Below are 16,355 nucleotides of genomic sequence, written 5' to 3'. Positions count from 1 at the left end.
CATATTTGTGAAGTTCAGCATACTTCTCCAACAGTAGAACTTTGCTCTATAGTGCTCCTTTTTTCCTCCCCCTTTTTTTGGAGTTGTCTACAAAATGTTACTCTGAGTTAATGTCTTTATGATTTCATGTAATACAACATTTAATAGAATACATAATAACATTCGGCTTTGAAACCATTTAGGCTACCACATAAATAGTTAAGTTTATTATGGTAATAGATTATTACTGTATTGATAATTATTTGACAGGTAATAAAGTTTCCTTTAGTCTTCCAGAACTGTTTATACATGCATTAGTATCTTTGGGTGAAAAAATATATCATAAAGCCTCAGATAAAAAGGTAATTGTCCTTGTTTAGTGGATGAAATAGATACTTTTCTAGGAAAGTAAAGTTTATCAAGACTCTACTAGAACAAACGGTGAAAGGGCTCGTCCATGACGGCCAGGATGGCTTCCCAGGGAACGGTACCAAACCTTAAGACCAGATAAAGAGAGAGAACTTGCAGATTTCTTTCTGAAGTATATATGACATTGATCCCAGAACCTGACAGAGTTTACACAGAAATAGAAAGTTACTGACCAGTTCCAGTTGGGAATATTGTAAAAAAACTTGTAAATAAAATACTAGTAGCAAAGTCCAACCATCCAGAGAACAAAAGTCATGATTTCATAACATGCAGAAAAGGTATTTAACAACTTTTGTTACCCAGTTACTATGCAGCATCAATAAAATCTTAACGGGGAAGCACCAAAGGGATTCCCACTGAAGTCACTGCTGTTGCCACAGCCCTGGCACGCTGTGTCGGGAGCATGGAAGTGTCAGCTGGCAGATTGACAGGAATCCGCTACGTGCCGCTACCACAGGGGCAGTCGGCAACGCCAGGGTGTGAGAAGTCTGGGGGCTGGATGATTAGAAAAGGGATTTGAGAGATGTGTTAAGTGAATACAGTCTTGCTACTTTTTAAAAATCTTTATTCTGAGTCTAACAATTTAACTATAAATCATTTGTGAGACAATTGAAATGTAAACACTGATAATTTGATGATATTATTTTTTGACAGTACTTTTTTAGTTTTATAATGATAGTGAAGATTTTTTTAATGCGTCCTTATCCCTTAGAAATGCTATATACTCTGAAATGTTTGAATGAAATTAAAAAAGTCTTAAGATTTATTTGAAAATAACTGGGAATGTTTGGGGGCTGATCGCAGGCAGAGATGAAATAAGAGTAGGCATGAACTGATATTTATTGTAGCTGCCGGGTGGGTACATGGATTGTGCTGTATTAGTTCTATTTATGGATGTTTGAAATGAAATTTTCGTAGTAAAAACAGTTTAAATCGTATTTGGTAGTCTTTTGTACTCTAGGTCCTTCATGGATATAGGTTTAAAGAAACCATGGCCTTTAAAAAAGAGGGCGGTAGGCTTTCTTTGGATCTTACAGGTATTTTAGTTTGCATATTTTCCACTGTAAAATACTGATATTACAAAAAGAATCAGACAGTATTTTATAATCTCAGTGTTGAAGGCTTGGTTTTTGATGCCGTACCAAGTGGGCTAAGCCTAGATTTGGCTTTAATAATTACCAGCAGATCTCAGTCAGAAACTCAAATGGAAAGATTACTATGAAAGTTTAATAACTATTTTAAAAGAGACGTTTTCTCTAAAACTGTCCAATCTAGAGCAAATCACATATTTAAGTTTTTTTACTAAGATTTTTATACCATATCCAAATGCTTTACCTAATGTCTTGATTTAACATTTTCAGATGGATTTAATGCCTTTTATTAACAAAGCTGGCTGTGAATGTCTTAATGAAAGTGATGAGCATGGATTTGACAACTGTTTACGGAAAGACATGACCTTCCTGGAATCTGATTGTGATGAACAGGTAATTGAATGCCTAGGTGAATAATGGCTTATAGGGATTATCAATATTCATGCCTGCTCTTGTTTCTTTATCATGTTTCCACCTCATGGTTTTATGTCTCTCTTTCCTAGATGACACTTCTTCCTTTCTTTTTTAAAATTTTGCTTTTCTCTGGCCTTTTGGCTGTGCAGACCCACCTCCTTTCCTTTGTTTCGGGCGAGCTGCCAGGCGCCGTGGGAGGATCGCCAAACTCTTGGGTTGGCCCCACTGCCGAGTCGAACCGTCACCAGTCTTCAGTCGTTTTGTTCATTCTTGCCCTCCTCGTATATGTTTTACTCACACAAAACGAGCACTCCCTGTGTGGCTAGTCCTCACTCCCAGGGGGACACCTGTATTGTGTCCCCCTACACTCCTGCCTTGTCATCACAGAGGAAGTGGTCTAGTGCTGCCTCCGTCAAGCTGTCTTTCATCTCAACTGTTATTTTCCTTGATTTACTTTCTATTCCACTGACCGCTTTGTGCCCATTCCAGTTCATCTTCCACTTGTTTGCAAAAGCTGTTTTTTTTTCTAAATATGAATCTGATCGTGCTTATTTCTTAAGAGTTAAAGGATTCTTCACTGACTTCAGGAAGACAGTGTCAGAATTTTCTTTTTAAGATTTTATTTATTTAATTTTAGAGAGAGGGGAAGGGAGGGAGAAAGAGAGGCAGAGAAACATCAATGTGTGGTTGCCTCTTGAACAACCCCTGCTGAGGACCTGGCCCGCAACCCAGGCATGTGCCCTGACTAGGATTCGAACTGTTGACCCTTTGGTTTGCAGGTTGTCTGAGCCACATCAGCCAGGGCCAGCATCAGGATCCTCTGAGCCACATCAGCCAGGGCCAGCATCAGATTCTTGCTGACTTGATCTGTTTCTAGCTTTTACTCTCATTTCCCTTTCACCTGTGGTTCAGATCCCCAAACAAGTCATGCTTATTCTTTTTGGCACACCATTACAACTTAAGTATAAAAAGTATTTATGTAACCAAAGGATATAGTTCAAAGGATATAGGTCTTTTTGCAGGCAGACAAACTAGACTGATTCTAAAACCATAAGTCTAAATTAAACCCCATTGTTTTTGCTCCAACAAGGGCTACCTTATTGTATAGCTCTGAGAATATTTTTCACACAGTGTTCATACTAAGTAATGTTTGGAGCCGACTCTGGAGCTTTAAGAATCCTCTTTTCTTGAATTTTGGATGATCTAACGTCCATTTGAGGGCTGATCTCTCCACATAAGCTGTGAATTGTCTCCAAATTGTTAAGTGGCATGGGTACATGCTTGACAAATAAAGCATCCTGAAAAATGTTAAGCTTCCATAACTAACATAAATATTTTATTTTATTTTTTAATTTGGGAATTTTGTTTGAGTTTGTAGAGAGCAGGTTGCTTGCCAGTTTATAGGTTACAAGATCTTAGGTTCTTATGCACGGTTGTAATGAATTATTCCATTACATTTGTTGTCATTCCCTTATGCGAATAATACGATTGTGTTTTTCAAATGTCAGTCTAATCAAGTGACTTTAAGCTCACCGACTTTACATATTACGTTGAGATGAATTAAAATTTTTTGCCTCTGAATTAATTCTTAGTTATGTGTATTCAAGGTGTTGAGCTCTTTTAAAATTAAACTATTATTTTCTTGACAGCTGCTTATTACTGTGGCATTCAATCAGCCTGTTAAGCTTTATTCAATGAAATTTCAAGGGCCAGATAATGGTAAGTGATGGACAGTTTTTCTCTAAACTAACTTTCTGCTCTGTAGACCTGTTAGCAGGCCTACTTCTGTTCATTACGAAGGAGTAGAATACCCTTGTTTTGGGAGTGAAATTGTTTTTGTAACAAAGGGAGGATGTGAGTGAATGGGCAAATAATGTGAGATTTATTTGTAAAGTTTTTAATTTTAGAATTTAAGTTTCCTCTTAACCTGAAAGCAGGTGGACCCTTTCTTTCAGATACCACTCTGAAACTCTAGCCGTTTTCTAGGATCAGAACGGGGAGATGCGTCAGACTGCCGTTACGGACGATAAAACCCATGCTTGTGCCACGTTTATAGATTCATGTTCTTCACACATGAGATGCCGTGCACATGACTGTGCAGACTTGGCATTCCTCTTTTTATTAAACAAAGACTTTTCCTCACTCACCTCCTCCCTTTTTTTCTGTTTCAGTTGAGGTGTTTTTTTGTGGGGGAGGCTGGAGTGAAAGGAGGGTGGAGGGAGTAGGGATTAGATGTTCTTTTAGTTTTGTTGTGTGATTGATTGGAAGACGGAGCCTGCATCCTATTTATCAGATAGCATTTCCTTCTCATTTGTTATTCTAAATTTTCATGTATTAACGAACGTTCCTTAGTGAAACTGTCTTTATTTGAAAATACAAAGTATTTGTAAAAACAAATGCTGTAGAAATGCACATTTAAGCAATGTGAATATTTTAGGATTCTTTAATCAGCCCCAAAATATGGGTCTTAGATTGTACCCAGAAGTTAAAGGGACTACGATGCTCTATGAATGTGATTTTACCACCACTGAGCACATCTTAATTCCTAAGATGAGTTTGGCAATTTGTTTAATGAATCTCCCTTTGGCCAATGGTGTCACTGGTAACGCTTTCCTCTGAAGTAACGAAAGGTGCCAGTTGTTGGCAGTTCCGAGACCTGACTCCACTGTTACCGCTTTCATGGAGCTTGTGCGCCTGCACGTACCGCCAGGCCCCAGCGCTGCGTTTCTGTGCCTCCTCCCTGGCAGGACTGTGTTTCCATAGCACATCTTTTGTAGCCGAGGGCAGGAGCTTTGAGCACGTGTGCGCGCGCGCACGTTTGTATGTGTTTTAATCCAGAATCCCTGGAGTACAGTGCCAGCAGGCCAAGCAACGGCTATGAAAATACTTAGACTGACTTAGAATTCCTAACGGTATGTGTAGATATGTGTGTATGTGTTTACGTTTGTATAGTATGAATGTGATAACATAGGTAAGAAAACATGTGTTTGGTTTTTAGTGTTTTATTTTATTGTACCATTTTATAGGTCAGGGTCCTAAATACGTAAAAATTTTTATCAACCTACCCCGATCTATGGATTTTGAAGAAGCAGAAAGAAGTGAACCCACTCAAGCTCTGGAACTAACAGAGGATGATATTAAAGAAGACAGCATCATTCCACTGCGCTATGTTAAGTTTCAGAATGTCAACAGTGTAACTGTAAGTAGCAGTTCATTAAGATATGCTTAATGGCTTCGTGGGTGGCAATTTATGCTGTACTTAGTAATTCTAAATGATCTTTTAAAATAGTTGTTTGTCCACTTGGCTTGAGATAGTAAAAATGTATAATGAGTTAATTAAATTTTCTTCTTAATTTATCTGTGTGCCCTAAGGGGAAGGATAGGTCAATTTTTCTTTTTTTTTAATTTATAGATTTCTCAGTTTACTTGTTACACATTTGGCAACTGTTGTTAAAAGTTTTTTCTAGAATATTTACACTTAAACTGAAGATATTTGTGCTTTATTATTCATACCTGGTAATGAATGATACAGTTGTGAAGTTTGATGCACTTATCTCGAATACTGAGTTTTTAATAATGTAGTGGTCATGATCTCAGTAAAAAGGACTTTGAAAAGGTAGTTTTATATTAATTTACATTAAGAAGTTTGTTGCTTCTTAGCAGTTATTAACCGCTTTTGTGAATTTTGACATTGAACTCCAGCACATGCTGTCCACTCCGCCCCCATCCTTCAGAGGACAGGCGGGAGGTTTCGAGTCGGAGCATAGCAGACCTAGGAAGAGCAGTGGGAGTCAGCCTAGTCACTGAGGACAAGTCATGCCAAACTAATGTGATTTCTTTGCTTTAATGGAACGATTCTGGTTCTTCCAAATTAAAGAATGCTGTTAGCATGTGTTTGTAACACCACCTTTGCTTTTAGTTAGTGCTAGGAGGAAGGCAGCTGTTTAACGGAAAAGCTCTTCCAACCTAGAGACCCTGACATTCCTATTCGCCTCTGTCATTAGAGTCACACACCACAGTTACCTTGTGATAGGCTCGAGTCTTTACATACTGTGTCCTCTCTGAGTCAGAATTCCATTTGAGACACAGGCAGTGTGTATGTCACTTTTTTGGTGATAAAATTGAAATTGAAGTGACAGTTTTGATCAGAGAGTCTAATTAAAGTAAGTGGATGAATTTTAAAAGCAGCAAATATAAAAACTGTTGTGCTTAGATTCACAGAGCATTACAAATAAAGAAAAGGAGAGCTGGTTTCAGAGTCTACTAATTATAGACTTGAAGTTTTTGATTGATCAGTTCACTTTGAGATGAATCTGTGGATGCCTACACAAACAGCACAGGCTGACCGATGTATGCCATCTGTGAATGAAAGAATATGTTGTCCAGATTAAGGTAGAAAGAAGCAATACTATTCAGTAGTCAGCATCTAGAGTGTTGTGTTCTAAAATATGGAGTGAATTAAAAAAGAAATCCAACAGACGAAAAAGGACCTATGAATGAAGCTTCTGTCTCCTAACGTGCTGGGGCAAGGGGAGGGTAAATAGGAAGTATCAGTAGTCAAGTGTGAGAAACCCAGGGTCCGGCAGCAGTAAAGCCTGCCCGAGTGTGGTTGGTCGGGTGTTAACATGGGTGTGGTGAGTTATGGTTTTAATTTGGACATTTCACCTAAAGTGTCACATGGTGTGCTTGAGTGCGATATTGTTATGTTACAGAATTACATGCTTATGGTTTTGTAATAAAAAAGGGATGTTATTTGTGCTGGGCCCTGTATGAGCATAGTGTAGTTTTATGAGTGGGTTTCCAATACTACTCTTTCTTTTACTATTCTAGGAAATTAAACTAATTAAACTAACTGTAGAAGTATTCCTCAGGGAAAAACTATAATTTTTACAAAACTTCAACAGCACCCTGCTAATTATAATTGTGAATTTCATATTCGTTAGACATTTTGTTTTAAAGAATTTAATTATGACCCTGCCACGCCATCACACTGAATTTTCAAGAACTTGTGTATATGGGTGTTTTGCTGGGACGTCCCTGGAGTGGGTGCGAACAGCGGGGCTCACAGTGGACTCATGCTCTCATAGGAGCCTTAATCTCAGTGCAGTGTGGATGGATCCTTGCAAAGAGGGGAAGGGTCAGTGTGTTTATTGGTAATCCAAGGAAATCAGTTAAACTAGAAGCATTGTTGTGAAAGAAAGGATTGTAATTATTACTGTAAACATTATTATTTTTTGGTAGATATTTGTTCAGTCCAATCAAGGTGAAGAGGAAACCACNCGTCCCTGGAGTGGGTGCGAACAGCGGGGCTCACAGTGGACTCATGCTCCCATAGGAGCCTTAATCTCAGTGCAGTGTGGACGGATCCTTGCAAAGAGGGGAAGGGTCAGTGTGTTTATTGGTAATCCAAGGAAATCAGTTAAACTAGAAGCATTGTTGTGAAAGAAAGGATTGTAATTATTACTGTAAACATTATTATTTTTTGGTAGATATTTGTTCAGTCCAATCAAGGTGAAGAGGAAACCACAAGAATTTCATATTTTACTTTCATTGGTACTCCAGTCCAGGCAACAAATATGAATGACTTCAAACGAGTAAGTTTGTTGAAATGATATTAGTAAAATTATAATTTTGAAAAAGTATTTTATAAATATCAGAGTCCTGTCGTAAGGTTAAATCAGAACAGTAAGTTCTCCTAGTCACATTTTTAGATACTCAACTAAAAGAAATCTCAAATAAAAATAAGAAGTCTTGCTGATACAGTGTCTATTAATGAATGACATCCACTTAAAAGGGTAAAAATAATTGGTTACAGAAAATAGTTAGGAGTAATGGAAAAACAGTAAGTGAAATCATTGTTATTAGTGAGCTTTTAAGAACTATTGATATTAAGATTTGGAATATCATTTCTGAAGAAAATATTTAAAATGACTTGTATAATTTTAACAAAAAATAATGGACTTTAGTGCACTGAGATGCTGACTTTCAAATTATGTATGGAAAGAACAAATTTCAGAAAATAAGTTTTTAGTGAGCAGAGATATTTGTATATATATATATGTGAGCATATATATGTAAACAAATATTCTGAGATTTGCAAGGAATTTGTAAGGTATATGGGACCATTAGGAATGAGAACATTTGTATATTCATGGAATTACTTCTAGTTGGTAATAGTTCCTTATGGTGACTCCTAAAGTATACAACCACAGATCATGAAATTACCTCCAGAGCTTTATCTGTACAGAACCCCGGAGCTGTACACAGATGAACTGTGCAGCAGCATGGGGGGTGTAGTTACCACCAAGTTCCTGGTGGCTGCACCTGGCAGGCGGTCTAGAACTTGAGATGGTTGTGAAAGAGAAGAGTTTCCCAAGGACTGGCCAGCGACCTCTGTGTGGGGAATCGGAGCCACAGAACATGCTGAAAACTTACTCTTTTTGATGGTATCCACAGATGTTATTTTAATTCAGCTACAGAAAATTTCATAAAAATTTCATGATGTTAGGTGCTCTTATAAAATTGTTCTGTTTTTTTACAAAATTGATGACCTTGATTATAGATACTTTAACCAGGCATTTTACAAGTACCGTCTTCCTGTATCATAGTGTAGTAAACTTTGGGATCGGTAGGAACAATCGCGTACTTAGAGCTGTCATGTTAGATTTTCGACATATGTACAATGACAGGTCAGGAGAAGCAGAGATTAAACATCTACATTTCTATGATATGAAATATGCTGTACTAGGAAAATGTGTGAGCAACAAAGACGTTTTGGCTGCCTGCGTTTTTACTTTGCCTGCTTGAATTAAATACTATTGGATTTAGCTTTAACTGTTCCTTGCATAGTTTGTTTTTAGCTTAATACTTTCACAAGATCTATTACTCTAAGTCCTATTTTCTCATACCATTAACTCTGCTCTGGTTTTCTGCTTCTCTCCTTAGCTTATGCTATTGGATTTCCCTTTTGTTCCTAAGTAACCACTACTGTATGTTGTCCATCTTCCTACCAGCCTGCCATTCACTCGTTTTTCTAATGTGCATTAACGTCATCCACCTAAGATCTGTCTTCACCTCTTTGTTTTTAACGATCCTCAGCTACCTCTTTTTTCTCTGCACTGGTTTTCCTCTTTTCTGATGCCAAACTGCCTCTCTGTGGACTGTCTTTATGTTGGCAAAAGTGTTAGACGATTCTCGCTTGAAAGTACTGGGACTTGTTTAATAATTTGGCTATGTGTTCATCTAATTAAATGCTTTTTTACCTTACTTAAAAGTACTATTGTGCCCTGGCCGCAGTGGCTCAGTGGATTGAGTGCTGGCTTGCAAACCAATGAGTGTCATCGGTTTGATTCCCAGTCAGGGCACACGCCTGGGTCGCGGGCCAGGTCCCAGTCAAGGGTGCGTGAGAGGCAACCACATATTGATGTTTCTCTCCCTCTCTTTCTCCCTCCCTTCCCCTCAGTCTAAAAATAAATAAATAAAATCTTTAAAAATATAAAATTACTATCGAGCGTTACTTGTCAAATTTTTGGACTCAGGACCCCTTTGTACTATTAAATATTGTTGAGGACCAATGAGAACTTTTGTTTCTGTGGCTCTGCCTATCTAACATTTTCCATCTAAGAAATTAAAACTGACAAATTGAAAAACTATTTACTTACAAATAATAAACTTATTATATAGTAACACAATATTTTTAAATTGTATATACTGTATTTTGCTGTGTATAATGCACACTTTTTTGCCCAAATTTTTGAGGGGAAAATGAGGATGTGCATTATACATGGGTAGTACTAATTTTGTTTTTATATAAATGTTTTTAATTTTATTAATGCTTATACATTGAAAGTATAACTCTAGAAAGCAATAATGATTATGTATGCAAAATAATACCCTGGAATACGATAATTGGTGTTGTTTCTAAATATAAAAATTAAATTAAAAATTAAAACAAAAAACTTTTTCTTGAAAGTTTGGGTCAAAAATGTGGGTGCACATTATACATAGCAAAACATGGTATTTTCCAAAATAAAAACCAGCTTAATGAGGGGAAGGATGTTGTTTTATACTTTCACAAATTTCTTCACTGTTTGGCTTAGTTGAGTTCCCTTATTCTCTTATCTGTTTTTTTATTCAGTCAGATTTGCTATCCACAGGTATGTAGTCTCTTGGAAACTCCATTGTACACTTGTGAGACAGAGATAGTTCAAAGCAAACAGCAGTTCAGCATTGGTATGAGAATAATTTTTAGCTTGAAAACTTCGGAAAGGGTTTCAGGGACCCTTTCCTGAGCCTGGACCCCCCTGGGAACTGCCGTGAGAACAGTAACACTGGAGTGAACGTGGACTCCTTTCCTGGTGCTCTGGGCTTCTTCGTCCCGTGTTTTTAGTGTTCGATGCATTTGCATTGGTTGAATGGTTTCCTGACATAATACTAATATTACATTACATTTCCTTTTAATAATTTCTGAGTGAGATTTGTTCTGCCTAATTCATTGTTGTGTAATTCATTGTCCTGCAGGGCCACTTCTCATTTTTAAAAATACATATTATTGCTAATTCTACAATTTTAGTGTAGGAAAATTGCAATAAAATTAGTGTCTTTTTAACTGAAATTGGCCAGTTTGGTCTTGTATAGAGTTGCCTATAAAAACTTGAGTTCGGTTTCTAGTGAAGGAAATGGTAGATACGAGGTGTGGTCTGCGCAGGACTGTGACTCGGTGCAGTCATGATCCCTGTCGACACGAGTTCACGTTCTCGAAGAATAATCCATAAACATCTGGAAATCTAATCAAGTGAATCGAAGTGTAGTTCAGGCTTCTCTTCCTCCACAGCGTATTCTCGTATCGTCCATGCCAGTGTTACTTCTTTTTTCACAATGATGCTGGGAAAGTAAGAATATTTTGGGAAGGAAGAGTGCTTGAATTCAACTTAAGGAGTAGATGGAGGAGACAGGATAGCAGTGGGCACTCCAGTTAGAATGGAAAATAGGAACGTCCCAGGACAAGTCAAGTGTGGCCCTTTGTTCCCTTATTTAGTCATTCTGGATTTTAAAGGGATTATATGTAGTAATTAGAATTTAAAATTTCAAAATAGATTTGGTACATGATTTTATCAGCACAGAGAAGAAAATTTTGATGCCTCTGAAGTTATATAAAATAGTTTGATGAATGATAAAATAGGATCATTTAGCATTTTCAGTTTACATTTTTATGTTGTGTGAGTTGTTCTAGTTAATTTTAGTTTTCAGAATGTCACCAACCTCCGTATGTCACTAAGATGACAGAAGCTAAGGTAACACTAAAGAATCTTGGATGTGGATGGACATCTTAGACCACCTTGCATGCCATTACAACTGTGATTGAGGTTATACCTGGAAGGTTTGACAGACGGGAACGCACGTTCCGCTTGTCTTTTTCTGGCTCATAGTTACAGGCGTGGTGCACAGGTTATGATACGCACTTAAGCCGTTTGCTGTTGTTGGTGGATCCCTGGTGTTGCAGCATGAAAAGCTTGCCATCTCAGTTGAAAGTAGATGTTTTCTTTGCTAAAATATGCTCTGTACATGGATTGCTTTATTTTAATGCAAAAGTAATAGAAAATGAGGAAAAAATGGGCACCCTTGAAGGGGCTTCTGCTTCGTAGGGAATGAGTTGCATGTGAGAAGCCAAGCAGGTTCTCCATCACTATAATAAAAACAGACTTTTCTAAACTGGCCATTCACCGTGTCGGCTATTTTTGTAACATTTCTGTCTGTTTATTTTTCAGCTTTTTTAATCCAACTCAAATGAACTAAAACCAGAAGATTTTTAAAAATGAAGTAATATAAAGATTGACCTTATGTCACTCCCCTCCTTGCTTCTCTGCTCATCTTGCACCTGTCTGCTCTCCCCTCCCATGGTCTCATCACTGTTGGTGCAAGACCGCTCCAGCTTCTGCCATCTGGATCAGCCTTACTGTTGCCTAGTGTCCTCCACCATCTCTGCCTTCAGACCCCAGCAGTCGTGCCGCTCAACGGGCTTTCCTTTCGTTTCTGTTGTTGTTTTGAGCTTGCGGCGAGGTGCTTCTATTTCATTCCCATACTGTGCAGCTCCCCTGACATACTTAGGACTCTCCCCTGTCTCGTATTTAATTTTGTGCTGCCTTTTGAAAAATAATACTGCAATAAAATTGACATTGTTGTAAATGGTTTCGGATTGAACTAGTTGTTGGATAATATTTCAATCCCATCTGAAGTTTCACTGTTATTTTTAGGGACTGTAGAATCACTTCAGAAACCAAATACAAACCGTTGTATCAAGTGCTTTGGTACTACTAGTAGTTCAGTATATCGATCAGGCCGTAGTCGAGAGATAGGGGTTTTTTTTTCCTCATTGGAGCTGTAGCCCAGAATTCATTCTGCTTACTGATTGTGGGTGTGTCCTATGCTTTGCCTACCCAAATGAGCTCAAGACCAGTTAAAAGACTTATGGACTGAAGATTAGGCTGGTTTAAAATAGTAATATAGAAGAAAAATGGACTGTTTATTGAAGAAATATTCTTGACACCTAACTTTGATGTACCTAGACTTTTGTTTGTCTGGAGTGTTAATATACAAACTTAAAATGAATAAAAGAACCTTCTGTTTGGGGTGAGAAAATCCATATTGGAATGTTAAATTTCTTCTTTTTTACAGAGAATACACATTGGCAAGTTGAGAGCTATCAACCTGTAAAACAGTATGCAGATTTGTGTCTTCTACTGTATCACATCTGCTAAAATTTTAATTTTTAATATTAGTTCCTTTTGTTTTCTTTTGCTTAATCTAATAGCTCTGTGTTCTGCGTGTTCCCAAATGATACAATGATCAATAATGCTTTCAATGTTTACTTGCTTGAACTCATTTATGATACAAATGGTTTCATCTCCCTTTCTTTTTTTAAGAAGGCTCCTTATGGCCATTAAAACCTGCCTTTCTTATTCTCGTCCACATGCTCTTTTCCGAGACTCTCTCTTTAGCATCTTCCTGGCTTTGTGGGCTTTCTACACACAGTTTCCTTGGATTAGCGAGGAGTTCTTTTAAAGTAATAAAAGGGATTTTACCCGAAGTGGGGAAACGGCAGTTCCGGCATCGTGGGTCTGGACATTCAGCGGAAGGGGTTTCGTCTCTTCTCTCAGGAAGGACATTGACTCAACCATTTATTATTCTAGGCCAGATGTAGTTCTGCTTGATTCAGACACTATCACTTGGAAAAGAATCACTTTAAAATATGAAATTTATGTTTATAAATGCCTATAGACATTTTTCTATACAAATATATACAATAACTTGCAAGTAAATTTCTTTTGGGGCATTTATGCTATGAGAATACATTATTTAATAATAAACTTTAGGTTTGAAGTAAATTATTCAATTAGAACATAGTTTTAGAACCTTCCCACAGAAAATTTGTTTTCTAAAACTGTTGGTAGAAACCAAGTTTATTTATATTTTTGTGCTGCCACATTTGAAGCAACTAGGACATTTTAAAAACCTTCTAATCATTTTTTTAATCATTGACAGAAGATTCATTTTTTTATATTTCTATAGTACATTTATAGAAACCAGGATTTCTTAAAAATAGAAACTAGGCAAAATTAGTCCTTCTTTAATATTTCTATCACATGTCTATATATTGAGAGAAACATCTAGAAACCTGTCATCTTGGACATGAAGACCTAAGTTTAGCATACTCTTACAATTCCAAATTGTGTTTGACATTTGATTTCTAATTTTCTAAAAATAGTGTGCTACATATGTTTCACTCATATAGCATCATCTTTTTATTAACGTCTTTAAACTGTCAACCTTGTTTTGAAAAATTGCACTACTTTTTCTTAAAACAGTGTGGGGACCCAAAAGTAGCCTGCATGTGGAGTCTTTCTAATTCCTGAAGGGGAGGGTGGGCACAGCTTCGGCAGTGAGGGTGGACTGCATGCCAAAAAACGTGCAGGGGCACACGTTAACTCCAGGTTTTAAAGATGATGACCAATTAATACTGTTTTATAGTAGTATTACTTTGAAAATAACCCATATTTCTGAATCAGTAAGATGTACATATAAAATTATTTTTGTTTTTCTAGGTAGTGGGCAAAAAAGGAGAAAGTCACTAAGGTACTAAAGACACTGGAAGGCCACGTCGCAATCAGACCCACGGCTCCCGGACGACCGCTCGGTTCTCGCCAGAGACTGTCAAAATTCCATCCATTGCCATTACCGATAAATCATTGCTTTTGTCCTGAAGATAGCACTAGTTTCTATTGTAATCTTGTTACATGCAATTGTAAATAAAAGTCACTACTTTTGCCAAGCTTACTTTTTGTCCTTCTAAATAAGTGTTTCTTTTTCCATTCCTTTGAAAATTGGCTGACTTTTGATTTTAGAAGAAACTGAAGTGTCAGGTAGCATATTAAGCTAAAGCTCCTTTGTCTTTTCGGAGGAGCCAAACTGAGCTAGGGAAGGAAGGAGCACGTGTGCCCTCACGTGTAGATGTGCAGAGCAGGCGGCTCTGATCAGTGCCCCGGAGCAGCTAACCATGAGTAAAACCCACGAGTTCTAATGAGTAAAGACTCACGCTTGCTGAACAGCAGCAGTTGGGTGCCTGGGCTATAGAAATTTCTCCAATTACAAACTACCAGAAATGAAACAAGTGTAGTGAGATTTAACTGTTCTCACCTAAAACATGTAGTTAATGAAACCACAGATTGGAATTCCTTCTGGATGAACTTTAAAAATTGGAGTCAGCCATTTGCTTACTAAAAGAGGTGTGTTGAAGTTCGGCAGGAGAGAAAATACAGAACTCAGAATTCATGAAGCAACACAAATTAATAGCCTCTAATCAAGTATTTACTCTTTTTTAACTACCAAAAGATGCAGTACAAATATTCAGAGAATTTGATTTAAGGTTGAAAATGAATTGGCCAAATGTGTCTTTTAAGTTTAAAAGGTCTTTCATAAAAGGCTGGCAAAACAAAACATCTGTTCATTATTGCTTTTTTTAAATCTTGAAACTGTAATCTATGAAGTATTGGTAAATCTAATGTTTTCATTATTTTTAAGGTTAAGATGTAATATTTTCATTTCTCTATTTTAAAAATTCAGTGTTTGAAAAGAGTATGTAAGATTAATGGTTTTAATTTAGTTAATTAAATAGTAAGTTTGAGGGCATTTTTGTCTGGGAATATGGTGGAGATACCATTTTGCCTTGGGGAGACCAATGTGTTTATACACATTCATGAAAACAATTACGCATCAGTTTCCGTGTGAAATTTTGTCACTTTCTGAAACCCCAGTGTCATTAGATGATGTTTGGTTCCTTTGTATGTGAGCACATGGACTGGCCTGTGGTGATTTCCGTGTATCTTCTGTATTTCATTTTTATGTTGCCTGGGGTCAAGTGAAGGCAAAAGGGCAAGAAATAAAGGCTTATAACACTCCGTAATGTAGACCATCTCAGATTCATCACGTCTGAAATTAAGGATAAGGTCAATGTCAAGAGTTTTGTTTTACAGTTTGTACACCTAATCTTTTTGAGTAATTGTTAAAGTGCCTCATCTGAAGTATTGCTGACCTCATCCTATTTATACTTGACAGTTTAAAAACCCAGTGAAGGTAATTTAATATTTGTAAAGGATTGGGCATCAGATATATATTGTTTATGTGACTTTTCTATAACTCAATTGGTTGCATTATGCAAACATTCCATAATTATTCAAATTGTTAATAGTGAAAAATGAATGTTTCTAGGTAACTGTAATGTGTTTCACTATGGGAAGTTTTACAAATAAACACGCGTAGTTGACATTATTTAAATTACCAAGCGGAAATGCTGATGTTTTCTCCTAAAACAGTGTATGTGCATAAATACACATACACATCCGAACATAAATACAGTGTAACACATGTCCCCGAATGGTCCCGATGACCGAGAAGACCATTTGAGAAATGTAACTTTCTTTAACTGAAGCCGTCCATTAGAGTGTTTTTTGTGAAACCGATACTAGGTGTTTGTATGTTTTGTCAGACACCAGCAAAAAAAAGTCACAAAACTTTCCCCTTCATTTTGCACATTTTGTTACATTTCACATCAGGATGCAGTATCTGATGTGAAGCAGCAGTGAAATACCCTGCCTGTCATGGGAACAGAATGTTTCAGTGCAGAGTCTGCCAGCAGCAGGCTCCCAGACCCGTGAGCCCGTGGTGGGCACTCACGGTCCGTGCAGCCCTGACTCTTCCCCAGGCTCACATTGGAGGGAGCCACCGAACCTGTTGGAGTTCACATGTGACTCGAAACACATGTGCCACCTCTGTCTCATGGCTGGAGGATGCACACTACACGTTTTCTCCAATGTTCACGAGTATGCCATTAATACACTTGACATGGGGGTTTGCTCTTTTACCTAAAGTAGTTCAGATCTTCCCATG

The 16,355-nt window shown here is 37.4% G+C and overlaps 1 protein-coding gene across 1 annotated transcript in view; it reads left to right on the top strand.

The window, feature by feature from the left end:
* The window catches only part of TXNL1 (thioredoxin like 1), a 28,753-nt gene extending 13,016 nt beyond the window's left edge, over window positions 1-15,737 (top strand). Inside the window, exons 4-8 of the mRNA XM_037034786.1 lie at window positions 1,770-1,892; window positions 3,563-3,632; window positions 4,940-5,112; window positions 7,403-7,507; window positions 14,015-15,737. Coding sequence (XP_036890681.1) covers window positions 1,770-1,892; window positions 3,563-3,632; window positions 4,940-5,112; window positions 7,403-7,507; window positions 14,015-14,044 — 501 coding nt within the window. The 3' untranslated portion in view covers window positions 14,045-15,737. The remainder of the gene's footprint in view (window positions 1-1,769; window positions 1,893-3,562; window positions 3,633-4,939; window positions 5,113-7,402; window positions 7,508-14,014) is intronic.
* Window positions 15,738-16,355: the final 618 nt, after the last annotated feature.

The sequence above is a fragment of the Sturnira hondurensis genome, unplaced genomic scaffold (assembly GCF_014824575.4).
Source record: "Sturnira hondurensis isolate 20B ecotype Veracruz unplaced genomic scaffold, ASM1482457v3 Scaffold0001872, whole genome shotgun sequence".
Classification (NCBI taxonomy): Eukaryota; Metazoa; Chordata; class Mammalia; order Chiroptera; family Phyllostomidae; genus Sturnira; species Sturnira hondurensis.
Note: the sequence above shows the minus strand (reverse complement) of the source record. Positions and strands in the feature narration are given on the sequence as shown.